At 38.0% G+C, this 15,664-nt stretch overlaps 1 protein-coding gene across 1 annotated transcript in view; it reads right to left on the minus strand.

Annotated features, from left to right (window-relative positions):
- The window catches only part of VPS50 (VPS50 subunit of EARP/GARPII complex), a 130,851-nt gene that overhangs the window by 13,494 nt on the left and 101,693 nt on the right, over positions 1 to 15,664 (minus strand). Inside the window, exon 22 of the mRNA XM_046020863.1 lies at positions 7,494 to 7,574. Within this exon, the coding sequence (XP_045876819.1) occupies positions 7,494 to 7,574 (81 nt within the window). The remainder of the gene's footprint in view (positions 1 to 7,493; positions 7,575 to 15,664) is intronic.

Below are 15,664 nucleotides of genomic sequence, written 5' to 3' on the forward strand. Positions count from 1 at the left end.
TTCCACAAAAGATATTGTTTCTCTTCAATCTCTAATTACTCAATTAGCATTTAAAAGTTATTTTGGGAACAACTGTGCTTTCTCTAAGGAAGAATTGGGATAAGGAAACTATGCAAGTTAATCAAAGTCACAGCTCCATTATTTATTTTCTTCTACTAGAAAGGAAAATAATCACCCGTCTCCTGCACACACACACACACACACACACACACACACACACACACACAGCATTAAATGGCTGCGTGTGCTATTTCATTTAATGCCAGTGTTTATGTAATCACCATCTACCAGACTATCTAAGTGAGGAACCCTGGAATCATTCGTGCCTCCCCTTTCCCTCCCCACTCCATCATGCTTAAGCACACACCTCTCCTTTGTTTCTTTTTGTCACTGCTTCATCGGTACCAAGGCCCCACAGCATTCTTACCTGAACTAACAGCCCCCAAATAGAGACCTCTCCCTCTGGCTTCTCCTATTTCTACTTCACGTTGCACACAATTCACTGGCTGATTTTTCTAGTATACCTAAGTGATCTTTCTAAAATGGAGACATTACCATACCACTCCCCAGTTTAAAAGTCTCAATTGACTATCCAGGCCTTACAGACAAAAGCCTAAACTTGTGGCCATGATATTACCAGCTACCTTGCCAGCTTCACTTCCAAATAATCTGCTATGCCCCTAGGGTCTAGCCGCATTGGGCTACTTGTTATACCTGTCCTACTGACACTCTTTTCTTACCAGCTCTCTGCTCTTTGTCTGCCTAGTTCTGTCCTCATCTTTCAAGTCTGAGGTCATACTTAACCTCCTTTCTATTACTTTTTCAGTATCCAAGAATAATTGGTATCTTACTTCTGGTGTTTTTTTTGTGTTTTTTTTTAAGATTTTATTTATTTATTTAGCAGAGAGAGAGAGCGCACACAAGCAGGGGGAACTGCAGGCAGAGGGAGAGGGAGAAGCAGGCTTCCCACTGAGCAGAGACCTGATGTGGGACTCAATCCCAGGACCCTGGGATCATGACCAGAGCTGAAGGCAGACGCTTAACCGACTAAGCCATGGAGGCGTCCAGTATCTTACTTGAGTTAATGTTATTTACACGTATACCTATTTCCGTATATGGCATCAGGTGCACTTTGTCAGTTGTGGTTTCCTGGCCCCTCCACCTCACTGAGTTCTTGGGAGTATTAGAACCAATTTCATCATTTTTGTATCTCAAGACCTTGGGCATGCCTCCTTCATGAGCAGACCCTCAAACAGTTTAATTGATGAAGATGGTAAGGGAGTCTTTACTTCATCTCCTCTTACTCCCTTTCAAGCCCATTCCAATCAGGTTTTTGTCTACTCTATTCTAAAAAAACAGTTATCAAGGTTCCCAGTGGCTTCTAATGGGCAAGTCCAACAGTCAGTTCTGAATACCTTTTTTATTTAAACTACTGTAGCATCCTACATGGCTAATCCTGAAAAACTTTCTTCACTTAGTTTCCAGAGTACCATACCCTCCTGGTTTTTCTCCTACACCACTGGCCGCTTCTCAGATTCCTTTGCTAGTCTGTCCTTTTCTCCCTGATCTTTAAACCCTGGAGTGTCCTAGAGTTTACCCCTCAGACTTCTCTCACTCAAATTCTACTTCCTAGATAATTTCATCCCGCATTTTAAATATCCACATGCCAAGAGCTCAAAATTTACATGCTAGCCCTGACCTCTCTCTTACCTTTAGTGCATTTAACACATCTGAAAACTGACCTCAAATATGTCCCTCCTAAAAGTCTTATCCATCTCCAGTAATAGCACCACCATTCTCCAGAACTTAGGTGTCATTGTTGACTCCTCTCATGGTCACACCCCACTTATAATCCAGCAACAAATCTAGATGGATGGGTCTACCTTCAAAACAGATCCAGAATCTGAACATCTCTCACTACGTCTTCCACTATAACTGGTACAGGCCACATTCTCTCTCTCCTTAATTGTGATACACTATAGTGAAAATAATTCTCTTTTACCTAATTAAGGCAGATCATGTCAACTCTCCTGCTAAAGCTCTTCCAACAGCTTCCTGTCTTCCTCAGAGTAAAATCCAAAGGCCTTACATGGATCTAGGCTCTGGTATCTCTTTGATTTTATCTATCACCAGCCCTCCTACTTGCTTTGTTCTGGTTATCCTCACCTCTGTGCTATTCCTGGAATAGGTCAGACATGGTCCCATCTCAGGGCCTTTGCATTCCCGGTTTTCTCCACCCGAGACACTTCTCTCCAAAATATTCCCTCTCTACTAGCAAACAAGTTGCACATGAGTAGGGAGTTTGTCGGATTGCTCTCTCTCTACCAAAACTGTATCCTCAACTCCCAGACAGGGTCTAGCATCATACATAAACTGTTCAATAAATAGACACTAAATAAATGTTAAGTAAATGAATTCTCATTCAGGTGACTCACTCCTCTATTTCTTCCTTCAGGGATCTACCTCAATGTTACCTTCCCAGAGAGGCCATGTGTGATCACCTAAACAAAATCATACCCCTTCTCTTCTCTTTCTATCCTTTCCTAGTTTTTTTTTTTTTTGTAATTCTTGACACAATCTGACATTAAATTGGATATTCGTTATTCCTACCTGCCTCTTCTAGCAGAAGGACCACCCACTTGTCTTCCACAAAGTACCTTGGCACTCAATGTGTGCTTGTTGAATGAATTAATAATAAAGATAGCTATCCAACTATTGCATATCCTTTGAGTCTTTTTTTTTTTTAAGCTTTTATTTATTTATCTGACAGAGTGATAGAGAGAACCATAGAGCACAAGCAAGGGGAGTGGCAGAGGGAGAAGAAGCAGCAGGCTCCCCACTGAACAGGGAGTCTGATATAGGGCTTAACCCCAGGACCCTGAGATCATCACCTGAACAGAAGGCAGGCGCTTAACCAACTGAGCCACTGAGTCACCCAGGTGCCCCATGAGTCTCATACTCTCCTCACATAGCTCCTTGCCTTCCACCTACTTCAAATATTATACTTCCAATACCTCCTATAATACTCTGTATTTTCTCTTTGTGAATATCCATCTCACAGCAAGTCAATGGATGGTGAGGAAGAAGACTTAATGAAACCATGAAACAAACAAACAAACAAAAACTAATAAAGGAATTAGGGGAAGAGATAACTCACTTGGGCCAGATGGCTAAGCTAGACCAAGTGGCTCAACGGAATAGAAATATGAATAACAGAAAATAATTCCAGAGAGGTAGATTTTGCTGCATCACAACAAAGCACTTTCTATCAGACATAAGTATAAGGCAGGGAGGGTTATGAGTTTCTTATTGGAAAGAGGTTCAATCAGAAGCTGACAGCTACTCAGAATGTATAGAACTGTACAGGTTAAAGGAGCACAGCTCAGTTTTCTTCTACAGATTTATAAGCAGAAACTTGGAGAATTATACTCCATAACTATATACTAGGCATCAAGCACACCCTCTTTTTTTTTTTTTTTTTTTAAGATTTCATTCCCTTATTTGAGAGAGAGTATGAGAGAGAGAGAGCACGCGCACATGCACAAGCAGTGGGGAGGGGCAGAGGGAGAGGAATAGGGAGAAGCAGACTGCCCACTGAGCAGGGAGTCTGAGGTAGAACTTGATCCCAGAACCTTGGGATCATGACCTGAGCTGAAGGCAGCCGCTTAACTGACTAAACACATCCTCTGTTAAAATATTTTGTAATTATACTGACAAAAACGGATATGAACTTTCTGCCAATATTGCACAATCTCAAACTCAAAATAGCTCCAGCATAACCATGTAGACCATGAATACCACACATTGATACTAGCAGAGTTACTTCTGAATTTCATTCTTTTATGATTAGGTATCACTATATGTATACTAAAAAATAAAAATATCTTTAAAAACTGAAAAATTCCTGTGAATGTAGATATTAACTAGCTAATTTAGGATAGAAGAGGGAGGTGGTGCTAAAAGGTGACAGAAGGCAAGGATCTGTGGCCTGAGAGAAATGAAGTTTATCTCTGGGTATACGGAAAGGCCACAAGCACTCACCTACTCCATCCTTACTACTCCTTACCTACCTGCCATTCAAATGTTGAGAACTCCCTGTTTATTCACAGAGCTCTTTCACATTCTTGCAGTGATCACTGGAATCGTTGCTCCCACTTCAAAGGGTTTGCATTTGGACACCGTTCTTTGTTCCTAGTTAACACTGGCATTTTGGGCATAAAAATTATAGTAATTATCTGCTTAAAGGCTAAAGTTCTGTGTTTACGTTTGGGGAAATAAGCTTGAAGAGAGCAAGAGAGTCACAAAAATGTCAAACTGATTTAAATAAACGGCATGAGCTTACTGCACACTTGAATGGAAAAGCTTCTAAGCTGGATCAGTGTTTAGATTATACCAGTACAATAAGGAAAAGACATAAAACCCTTTGAAGACTTTGAGAAATAAAACCTTAAGCAAAATCTTCAGTTTCACAGTGAAAGTCACAATATTTAACCTCTTCTGCCACTAATAATTTACTACTACAAAGAGAAATCGTTTTTACTGACTTTTCCGGACCCATTTAAAATATATTTTTATTATCAAAGATTTCAAGTTAGTCAAAGATCTTAAAGCCAACAATTTAGCATCACCAAGTGTATAACTAAAAATTCACAGTTCTGATACCACTATGACCTATACCAGCTTCCCTTTCTTCCTTCCCCTAGTAGGCTCCTTTTCCTGAACTTCTATTTGATGTGTCAAATTTTATTTAACTTGAATATATATGATAAAAAAATTTCAGGTGGCATTTTTAAGATCATAATGATTCCACGATACCTTTTACAGCTTAGAAGCAAAATTTAGAAGATATATATGGAGAAAACACAATAACTAAAAATGTGCTTATTAAACTTTTAACCAACACATAGAGGAAATACAAGAGAAAGTACAACTTTCATTTAGTGGCTCCAGATTGATTAGGCTATAAATTACTTTAACAGCCAAAGACTGTATTGAATAGCAAGAAACCAATTAATGTTCTCTGCCAATGTAGATGCAAATTAATGAAGTGAAGAAAAATTAATATACCAGCTTACAAGAACCTGAGATCAAGGTCTAGCAAATGACAAATATATTTTCTAAAATAATAAACCAATGCTTATCAGTATGAGTAATAATGTAACATGTAACACGTAAACCAACAGAAAATTTGAGGAAAACTTCTGTATTGCTGTATGAGGAATAAGGACTATGGAGAGACCCTGTCAAAAAGGTCAGCACTACTTAAAAACTGAAGAAAAGAATGACTGGTTTCATGGCCTTCTGATCCAAGGTGCAGTCTGATTTAAGAGATGGTAACCATAAGGACTTAAATAAAGAAAAGATCTCTTTAAAAGACCAGGTGTCAAAGGAAAAAAGCAGGCATATCTATCTACCCATTTACTGGGGGAGGGGTTTTTAAAAACACATTTCTAAATCTGACTACCAGTTCTGGGAAAAACTTACCCAGTGAACACGGAACTAGTCAGACAGATGTTACAGATACATTGTTATCCCCAGATGGGCGGCAGCTGGTTTGAATAGCTAGTTTGTTGACCTGGTCGTGATACTTCATTAGATATGGCAGAATCCAAAGCAACAAATCCATGCCTTAAGGGTCAAATTTGGAACTGTGGTTTGACAATCACCAGTCAGTAACGACCAGAGATGCCAAAGACATCAGAGTGCATGACTTTAGGTCAATTTTGACCTATCAATCTTTTTAACTGTATTATTATTATTTTATTATTAAGGAAATCTATGGCTCCAACTGTCATGAAGCCCAGACTAAGTTAAGAGTAATGGGTTCTAGAGGTAACTATGTAACGATACCCGACTCTGGACTTTCTGATTATGACCATTCAGTCCATCAATTTCAAGGCTTTCAGCCAGAAACAAGAAAAACTTAAGCTGTGGACTGAGATCTGGAAAACAAGATGTGATGATCAATGTTATGCTAAGTATCAAATAAGGAGAAGCAAAACAGAAACAAGGATAACTTCTACTGGAGTTGAAAGCCAATCGAGTTTACAAAAACAAAGACAAAAAAAAAAAAAAATATATATATATATATATAAATGAGTGGCTAGGTCAAATAAGGAGCCCTGACTCTGAACACGATCAGAATTAAATGGAGAGCCAAGAAAACAAACCAGGTTAAGCCAGTAGGCAAGAAAACGCAGGGATTGGAGTTTACTCCTTTGTTCAACGAACAATTTACTGAAGAAATGCAGTTTGCTGAGGGGTAAGTGCTATGAAAATATAATATACATGTACTGGGCAGAAACATGTCCATATTACAGGGGAGATGGATGAGATGGATAGAGGTGATTTCCTCTGTGTAAAGAGTGCTCACCCAAGATATGAACACAAGCCTCTCTCATCTTACTCACATCTCTGCTCAAAGGCCACTGGTCTCTCACTCTGCTTCATTTTCTTCTTAGCACTTCTCACTATTTGACACTATATTACATATTTGTCTCTCTGCCTCGATAAAATGTAAGTTCCAAGACAGGATTACCTCTTCCATGCACTGATGAATGGCCAGCACTACTACTACACCCCGCAAATCCTATTTCAATTAGTATTTCTTAAAAGAATGATTACATTGCTTTATTAAAACTTCAGAAGCAGATGTACATAATAATAGACCTTGTGAGAAAAGAGGAAAGTGACTGATTGTTTGGGTAGGTGTAGAAAAATCAGAGGATCCTGGGCTTAATGAAGGTGCAAAGGAATGTGCTGAAAAACAGCAATCTCTACACTACAGTGGCTCATCGCAAGAAAAAAACTGTTGTTTTAAATGTCTGTGTTAACTTAAACACTACAAAGCCTCAGCCCTATTTTCCCACCTAATCTATTTTCTTAGAATATACACTACAACCTGTGACACAACAGTCAGGAATCCAGAGCCCCTCCTGCATAGCCAACTACATCCAAACCTCTTCCTTGACTTTCAAGGCCATTTATAAAGTGGTCCCTAAACACTCCCCCAACCCAACTCTTCAGTATATACCAGTGTCCCAATCACAAAGATACTGGCCAAACAAAGATACACACCAAACTGTGGGCCAGACCTTCTCCCATCTCCAGGCCCTTTCTCAACTTCTGAACCTTAATTTGGATGCCAGTCTTTCTTCTTTTTCCCACTAACCCCATGCCTGTTCTTCAAACACTAGCACAAGTCTCATTTCTTCCCTTAGTCGTTCTCTGAAATCACGTTTCCTCATGAACCTTCCCTCCCCTTGAACTTGTACTGGATGTATAACCAAAATCAGACTCTCCCATGTACACCAGTTTCTTCTCTCCAATCAGACTGTAAGGAACCTGTATTTACTTCCTTACAAGCACACAGTGTAATACTGAGGACTCAGGCACTCAACATACATATGGACGCACAATTTATTTATAATTGACTGGGTAGCTAATTTTTATTTTCTGTAACCCAAAAGAATTAATTCTAATTGGTTACTTACCATATCTATAAGGCTTTCTTGTATTCTGTTAAGAGTTGTTCTTAGTCTACTACTACTAAGGCCCAGTCCTGTTGATTCCAGCTGAAAAAGAGAAAGAAAGGTATGCTACATCACCTTGGAGATAATCTTTCATACACTAACCTCCAATTAACCAAGGTTAAGAATCTGATGAATTAAAAAAAAAAAAAAAGAATCTGATGAATTTTCACTCAGATATTTAGCCTTCAGAGGGTCTCCAAACTGTATTTTAAAAGTCTCAAAACATCAAGCATATTAGTCAAACCTTAGCCCTTAAGGGAATAAGAGAACTACTTCACATTTGTATTTACAGGTCACACTAGCACCTGGCAATCGAATAAATTTATCAGGAGAGAGTTCACCGGTATTTCTCTTTCTCACAAGTTATTATTTTTAGTTCTGAAACTTATGACACCAGATACTTAAAGATAATGCACTGTGTCATAGTTATGTAGAAGCATAATAAAGCAGCCTGTCTTAAATTTTCTTTTCTTTGTAAAGATTTTATTTGTTTGACACACAGAGAGAAATAATGAGAGAGAGAGCGAGCACAAAAAGGTTCCCCAGAGCAAGAAGCCCAATGCAGAACTCGATCCCAGGACCTTAGGATCATGACCTGAGCGGAGGGCAGACACTTAACTGACTGAGCCACCCAGGTGCCCCTGTTTGAAATTTTCTAGCACAAATTAGAGATAGCCCAAATCCTTATCCAAAAATTATGAAAAAAATTTTATTAGGCTCAGTTAACATTTCATAGTATAGAATTTGCTTTACTACATCAGAGCCAAAGCACTCATAAACATCCTCACATAAGAACATTAAATGAGAAGGGACACTCGACTGTTAAAGTGAAAAGCTGGGGTGCCTGGGTGGCGCAGTGGGTTAAGCATCAGACTGTTTGGTTTCAGCTGAGGTGGTGATTTCAGGTCATGAGATCCAGAGCCTGAAACTGGGCTCTACACTCAGTGCGGAGTCTGCTTATCCCTCTCCCTGTCCATGCTCCTCTCTCTCTTAAGCAAATGAACACAATCTTTAAGAAAAAAAAAAAGACATGAAAACCCAGTTAGCTGGCTCCTTAGTTGGTAATGATTCAATTGATGAATATAAATTTAATTTAGAGGTAATCACAGACACATACAGATATCTGGAAAAACGTTAAAAGGTTCTGTATGGGCCAAAAAATTTAAAACATTGTTAATAGTAAACTATAAAATATATAGTCTAATTCATTCATAGATAATTATAATATATATGGCATGCACACACATTTATTGTTCCTCATCCATTCCTATTTGAATTACTTACACAACATGTGACAGAAAGCCTCAAGCTAAAATAGCTGTGTGATGGCCTGGTGTAGTAAAACATGAACTCATGTCATATAGTCATTTTAAATACATTTTAATTTCATTAGGTTTTATAAACTTTGTTACTTTACTTCCCCTCTTTTTTTTCACTAGGATCTTATTTTTGTACAGTTAAATTCAGCCATTGCAAGTATATAGTTTGATGAATTTTGGTAACTCTAGAGTCCGATGACCAGTACAATCATGATGTAGAATTCCCTTACCTTTGAAAATGTCCTTATGCCCTTTGCATTGATTCTCTCCCTCAACCCTTAATCCCTGATCTGTCATGGTAATTTTGCCTTTTCTAAAATTTCATATAAATGGATTCATACATGTGTATTCTTTTGTGTTTGACTTCTTTCTTGTATTTAACATGCTTTTCAGATTCATCCATGTAGTAAGCCTATTAGTAATTCATGCTCTTTTATTGCTTAACAGTATTCTATAACAGGGATATATCATAGTATCTTATTCGTCAGCTGATGAACATTTGGGTTCCAGTTTTGGGCTACTTCAATAATGTCATTAATTATATGAACATTAATATATGTGTGTGTGTGTGTGTGTGTGTGTGTAAATATCCTTGAGAAGACATATTTTCTGTTCTTTTGGATAAATACCAAGAAGGAGAATTTCTGGTTCATACAATAGACATAGTTTTAAGTTTATAAGGTACTGCCATACTATTTTCTAGTGGCTGTACCAATTTGCATTTCCACAAGCAATGTAAGTAAATTCTAGTTATTCCATTTATGGACTAAATGTTTGTTGTTCTCTCAAAATTCGTATGTTGAAGGCCTAACCTCCAATGAGATGCTACCTGGAGATGGGGCCTTTAGGAGGTAACCAGGTTTAGATGAGGTCATGAGAGTGGGGTCCCCATAATAGGTTCGGTGCCCTTTGAAGGAGAGACATAGTACCTAATTTACACTTCTTTTTCTAGTTTATTAAGGTGGAAGCTTATCATTAACTTGAGATTTTCTTCTTTTTACTACAGGCATTTAAAGTTTGGTACTTCCCTTTCAGTGCTAATTTAGCTGCATTCCACAACCCGATATATTCTGTTTTCATTATTATTCACTTTAAAATATTTTCCAATTTCTCTTATGACTTTTTTTTAAGATTTTATTTATTTATTTGAAAGAGAGAGATCACAAGTAGGCAGAGAGGCAGGCAGAGAGTAGGGGGGGGAAGCGGGCTCCCTGCTGAGCAGAGAGCCCAATGCAGGGCTCGATCCCAGGACCCTGAGACCGTGACCTGAGCCAAAGGCAGAGGCTTAACCCACTGAGCCACCCAGGTGCCCCTTCTGATTTCTTCTTTAAACCAATCCTTATTTAGAAGTGTGTTAATTTCCAAACACTTGGATTTTTCCTAGTTATCTTAATGGTTTCTAATTCAATTACATTATCATCAGAGAATATATTCTACATGATTTTTTTCATTAATTTTTAAATTTTTAAATAAACATATAATGTATTTTTATCCCCAGGGGTATCTACATGATTTTGAATTCACTAGAACATACTTAATGGCCGCAGAATATGGTCTATCCTGATGAGCATATCATGTGCACTTGAAAAGAACATATATTCTGCCACTGTTTAGTGTGGTGTCCCATAAACATCAATTAACTGAAGATGATTGAAACCGTTGCTCAGATCTTCTATGTACTTGCTGATTTTCTATATACTTGTTCTATTAGTTACTGTGTAGTTTTAAAATCTCCAACTATAATGGATTTTTTGATTGTTTTCTCTTGAATTCTGTCAATTACTAAGTTATGTATTTTGAAGCTATGTTAAGTAGCCACATACATATTTATGCTTGCTATTCCTTCCAGCTGAATTGACCCTTAATTATGAATCCCTCTATCTCTCTTAACACATTATGCATTCAAATCTTTTTTATCTGATATTAACATAGCTCATGCAACTTTTTAAAAAAGACTTTATTTATTTGAGAGGGAGAGGGAACAAGGGAGAGGAAAAGAGAGAGTGAGCGAGTGCTCACATGAGCAGGAGGAGGGGCAGAGGGAGAGGAAGGGAGCCTGATGTTGGGAAGGTGGGGCTCCATCCCAGGACCCTGGGATCATGACCTGAACCAAAGGCAGACTCTTAACCAACTGAGCCACCCAGGCGCCCAAACTACTGTAGTTTTCTTAAGAAAGCAAACACTTACTATTTGCATGGCATAACTTTTCAATGAATTTGCTTTCAACCTAGGTGTTTTGTTATATTTGAAGTGTTTCTTTTGGGTGCCTGTGTGGCTCAGTCATTAGGCATCTGCCTTGGGCTCAGTTCCTGATCCCTGGGTCCTGGGATTGAGCCCCACATCCGGCTCCCTGCTTCTCCCTCTCCCACTCCTCTGCTTGTGTTCCCTCTCTCACTGCCTCTCTCTCTCTCTCTGTCAAATAAATAAATATCTACCCCCCCTCAAAAAAAATTTTAAAAATTAAAAAAAAAAAAAGATTTATTTTTTTATTTGTTTTAATCATTCTGACAATCTCTGCCTTCTAATTTGACTGCTTAGTCCATTAACATTAAATCTGATTACTGGTTGGATTTAAAGCTACCATCATTACAGGTTATCTCTTTTTTGTTCCTTAGTTCCTCTTTTCTTGCCTTTTCTGATTATATAAATATTATTTTTTAGAATTCTAATATAATTTTCCTATTGGCAAAAGAGCTAAGTCTTCAATATTATTTTTCATTGTCCAAAGAATTACAATATACATTCTTAATATTTCACAATCCATTTGCTGTTAAAAATGTTCCATTTACCCTCATATATAGAAATCTTGTGATCTCATAGGTGCACATCTTCTTATGGTTGTTATATGAAATACATTTACATATATTATGGCAAATTCTCTTAGTTTTTTTTTCTTTTTATCTAAAAGTGTCTTAGTTTCACCTTCATTCTTCTGGTATCACTTTCCTTCAGCCTAAAAAAAATTCCTTCAGCATTTAAGTATTACATGTCTGTTGGTGACAAGTTCTCTTAGTTTTTTCTTTTTATCTAAAAGTATCTTAATTTCACCTTCATTCTTTTTTTTTTTTTTTTAAGATTTTATATATTTATTTGAGAGAGAGATCATGCAAGGGAGTACAAGCACCTCCCCAGGTCAGCAGGGAGACTAACATGGGGCTCCATCCCAGGATCCTGGGATTATGACTCAAGCCAAAGGCAGGTGATTAACTGACTGAGCCACCCATGCGCCCCTCACCTTAATTCTCGAATGGAGTTTTGCTAGATACAAATTCTGGATTAACATTGTTTTCTTCTCTTTCAGTACCTTAAAGGTATTAACTCTCTCCTAGCCTCTGCAGTTTTCCATGAGGAGTCAGCAGAATCAGATCATTGGTCCTTATATGTAGTAAGTCTGTTGTAGTTTTCCAGGCACAGTTGCACCATGAGGTATCATGTTGTATGTTCCTTTGTGCTTACTCTGCTTGCTATTCATTTACTATCTGGTATCTGCAAATTTTTGGCCAGTGTTTTTTCAAGTATTTTTTTTTCTACCTTATTCTCTTTCTTCTCCCTTATTCTCTTTCTTCTCCATCTGGTATTCCAATTATATGTATACTTGATCATTTGCTATAACTTAACATGGTCCTAAGGCTTTGATCATTTTGTTTTCCAATCTTTTTTCTCTCTGTTCTTCATTTTGAATAATTTGTATTAGTTCATCTTCAAGTTCACATATTCTTTCCTCTGCCATGTCTATTTGATTGTAAAGTACATTCAGTAAATTTTTTTTAATTGCTGAAATTCTATTTTGCAGTTCTAGGATTCCCCTTTGGTGTTTTTTTGTTTGTTTTTATGAAAGTGCTTTCAAGCACTTCAAGAAAATAGCACTTTCAAACTATTTTTTTTAAAGATTTTATTTATTTATTTGACAGACAGAGATCACAAGTAGGCAGAGAGGCAGGCAGAGTGGGGGGGAGGGAAGCAGGCTCCCCGTTGAGCAGAGAGCCCAATGTGGAACTCGATCCCAGGACCCTGGGATCATGACCAGAGCTTAAGACAGAGGCCTTAACCCACTGAGCCACCCAGCTGTCCCCACTTTGGTTTTTTATTAATGTTTCTACTAGATCTTCCTATTTTTCTACTGAGATGTTCATACATTTAAAACCTCTTCTGTCTTACTCTATTTGAGATGGTTTTGATAATCCATTTAAAATTCTTATCCCTTAGTTCCAACATTTTGGAGTCAAACTACATTGATTTTCTTTTTACTTAAGGATGTACTCCACTTTTTTTGGACTTATGTATGTTGGGTAAAGTTAGACTGCATTACCAATTTAATTCTGGAGATCTGGGATTTTGTTATTTTTCTCCACTGGCAGTGTTTCCTTTGTTTTCACTATGTAATTTTCTTGGCTGGGCTTGCACTACAAACTATCTCTTATGCAACAGCTTCATTCTCTGTTCAGATGTTTTTTTCTTTGGCTCCAGTCAATCTGTTTCATATAAAGAGGTTGTGAGTTAATCAAATACGGGGGTAAAAGACTTTGGGGAACCCCTCTCTGCCTCTTTTTCTTCTGCACTTTCCCCTACTCTTTTCAGTGTTACCAGTTTCCTGGCTTCACTTTTCTGGTTCCCCAATCCATAAAGACTGAAGGTTTTCCTATGCTTGCCTCCACCTTTGTGCTGCATGAACTGTCTTTAACCCTGGGCTGCAAGGCCATGGAGATGGAATTTATTCTTATAGCTCCCCTTTCTCCAGCCTACACACTAGCATGAACTGTGCCCCCAACACCCCAGAGTCTATAGCTTTGTTCACTCTTCAGTATGCTTAGGTAGTTGCCTTTTGTATAACATTCAGGTTTTATAATACTTTTTTAAAAAAGATTTTATTTATTTGTCAGAGAGGGAGAGAGAGGAGGGTGGGAGGGTGAGAGAGAGAGAGAGAGAGAGCACAGGCAAGGGGAGAGGCAGGCAGAGGGAGAAGCAGGTTCCTGCTAAGCAGGGAGCTGAAGGCAGACACTTAACCAACTGAGCTACCCAGGCATCCCTATTTTCCACAGGGATTATTATTCAGTAAAATCTCAGTCCTTCATAGCCAGAAGCAGAAGTTAATTCTCTCTTAAAAGTTTAAAAACTGGGGGCGCCTGGATGGCTCAGTGGGTTAAAGCCTCTGCCTTCGGCTCGGGTCATGGTCCCAGGGTCCTGGGATCGAGTCCCACATCAGGCTCTCTGCTCCGCAGGGAGCCTGCTTCCTCCTCTCTCTCTGCCTGCCTCTCTGCCTAGTTGTGATTTCTCTCTGTCAAATAAATAAAATATTAAAAAAAAAAAAAGTTTAAAAACTGAATCACAGACTCTCTATAAAAAGCAACAACAATAAACCATCTCATTAATTAAGGTAATTTTAAATGATGCTCACAAACTTTTTCAAGAACACTCATCAGATTTACTTAGATAAGAAATAATTAGGGCATCAACACATGTGTCCTAAGAGTCTACTATGTGCTTACTACTGTGTTAAGGTGACACAGAGAATGGTCTTCATGAGAGAATAGCAATAGGAAGAACCACAGAAAATATAACTCATGAGGTGAATAATGGAAGGCTGGGGGCAAAGCAGAATAAGGAACACTCTAAGTAACATTATTATAATAGAGCCAAATGGATTAATAGGTAACAGAGGATGATGTAGTCGGTTATAAACAGTCCAGTGAAGAGCAAGAGCTTCTGAAGGAATTAGTATGAACACGAAGAATCCATAAACCTACTGTATACACTAAGGTTCCCCAGCCAATGACTTTCTAGAAGCCCTGAGAAACATGCTTATTCATCTACAGACAGTATTCATCCAAGTTCTCTCATACAAGTGTCTTTCTTCCCTGGAAGAGAAGCAGGAGCAATCATGTACTACGGTGTTCTTCCCATTCTACCAATTACCTAATAATTCCTCCCCTCCTACCACCTAAGACTCAACAGCTAACAGGGCAATTTGGAGTATGTATGTATGTACATACATATTTGAATATCAAAATGTCTAGGATTTCTAATGGACCTGAAGACTTATTTTCTTAGCAAATTAAAAGCTACCACTTCAGTCTTATACACTTATATATGCTTATGAATGCTACTTAGATTGTCTTGTTCCAAAAGGAATATAAAGAAGCAAATTAAGAATATAATCTTTCAAGGTAAAAAACTCAGAAACTTTAAATATATGTAAAATTAAGCAAAACAAGGGCACCTGGGTGGCCCAGTCAGTTGAGAGTCTCACTCTTTTATTTTGGCTCAGGTCCTGATCTCAGGGTCATGGGATGGAGCACCACATTGGGCTCCATGCTTGGCAGGGCATCTGCTGAGATTCTCTCTCTCCCTCTCCCTGTGTCCCAGTTTCCACTTGAGCTCCCTCTCTAAAATAAATAAATCTTTAAAAAAAATTAAGCAAAGCAAAATATGGATAGAAAAATGGAGTGGTTCTTTTTATAAATTTGTAAAACCCCTTTTTATAGAGATTCAGTCTTTGTTGTGCTTTAAATAGTGTTCCCTTCAGTTTTGCAGAATCAAAAATAGGGTCTGAATTATAAATTGTCCTATTTGAAGATGCACATATTTCCAATATTCACATGGTAGATAAAAGCTAGTTTACTAAGCATACTCTAACAATAGGAAAAGTTTTTCTTAAAAAGTACAAGAGGTAGACTGAGTGCTCTATTTATTTGTACATCCTCACTCATAGGCACCTTTTATCAGTTCATATAATACAAAATGTTTCTAATATGATATATGTGTAGACACCCAGGTTAAGGACAGAAATACTTATAACCGGCAGCTAATTATTTC

Source organism: Meles meles, chromosome 10 (genome assembly GCF_922984935.1).
Source record: "Meles meles chromosome 10, mMelMel3.1 paternal haplotype, whole genome shotgun sequence".
Lineage (NCBI taxonomy): Eukaryota > Metazoa > Chordata > Mammalia > Carnivora > Mustelidae > Meles > Meles meles.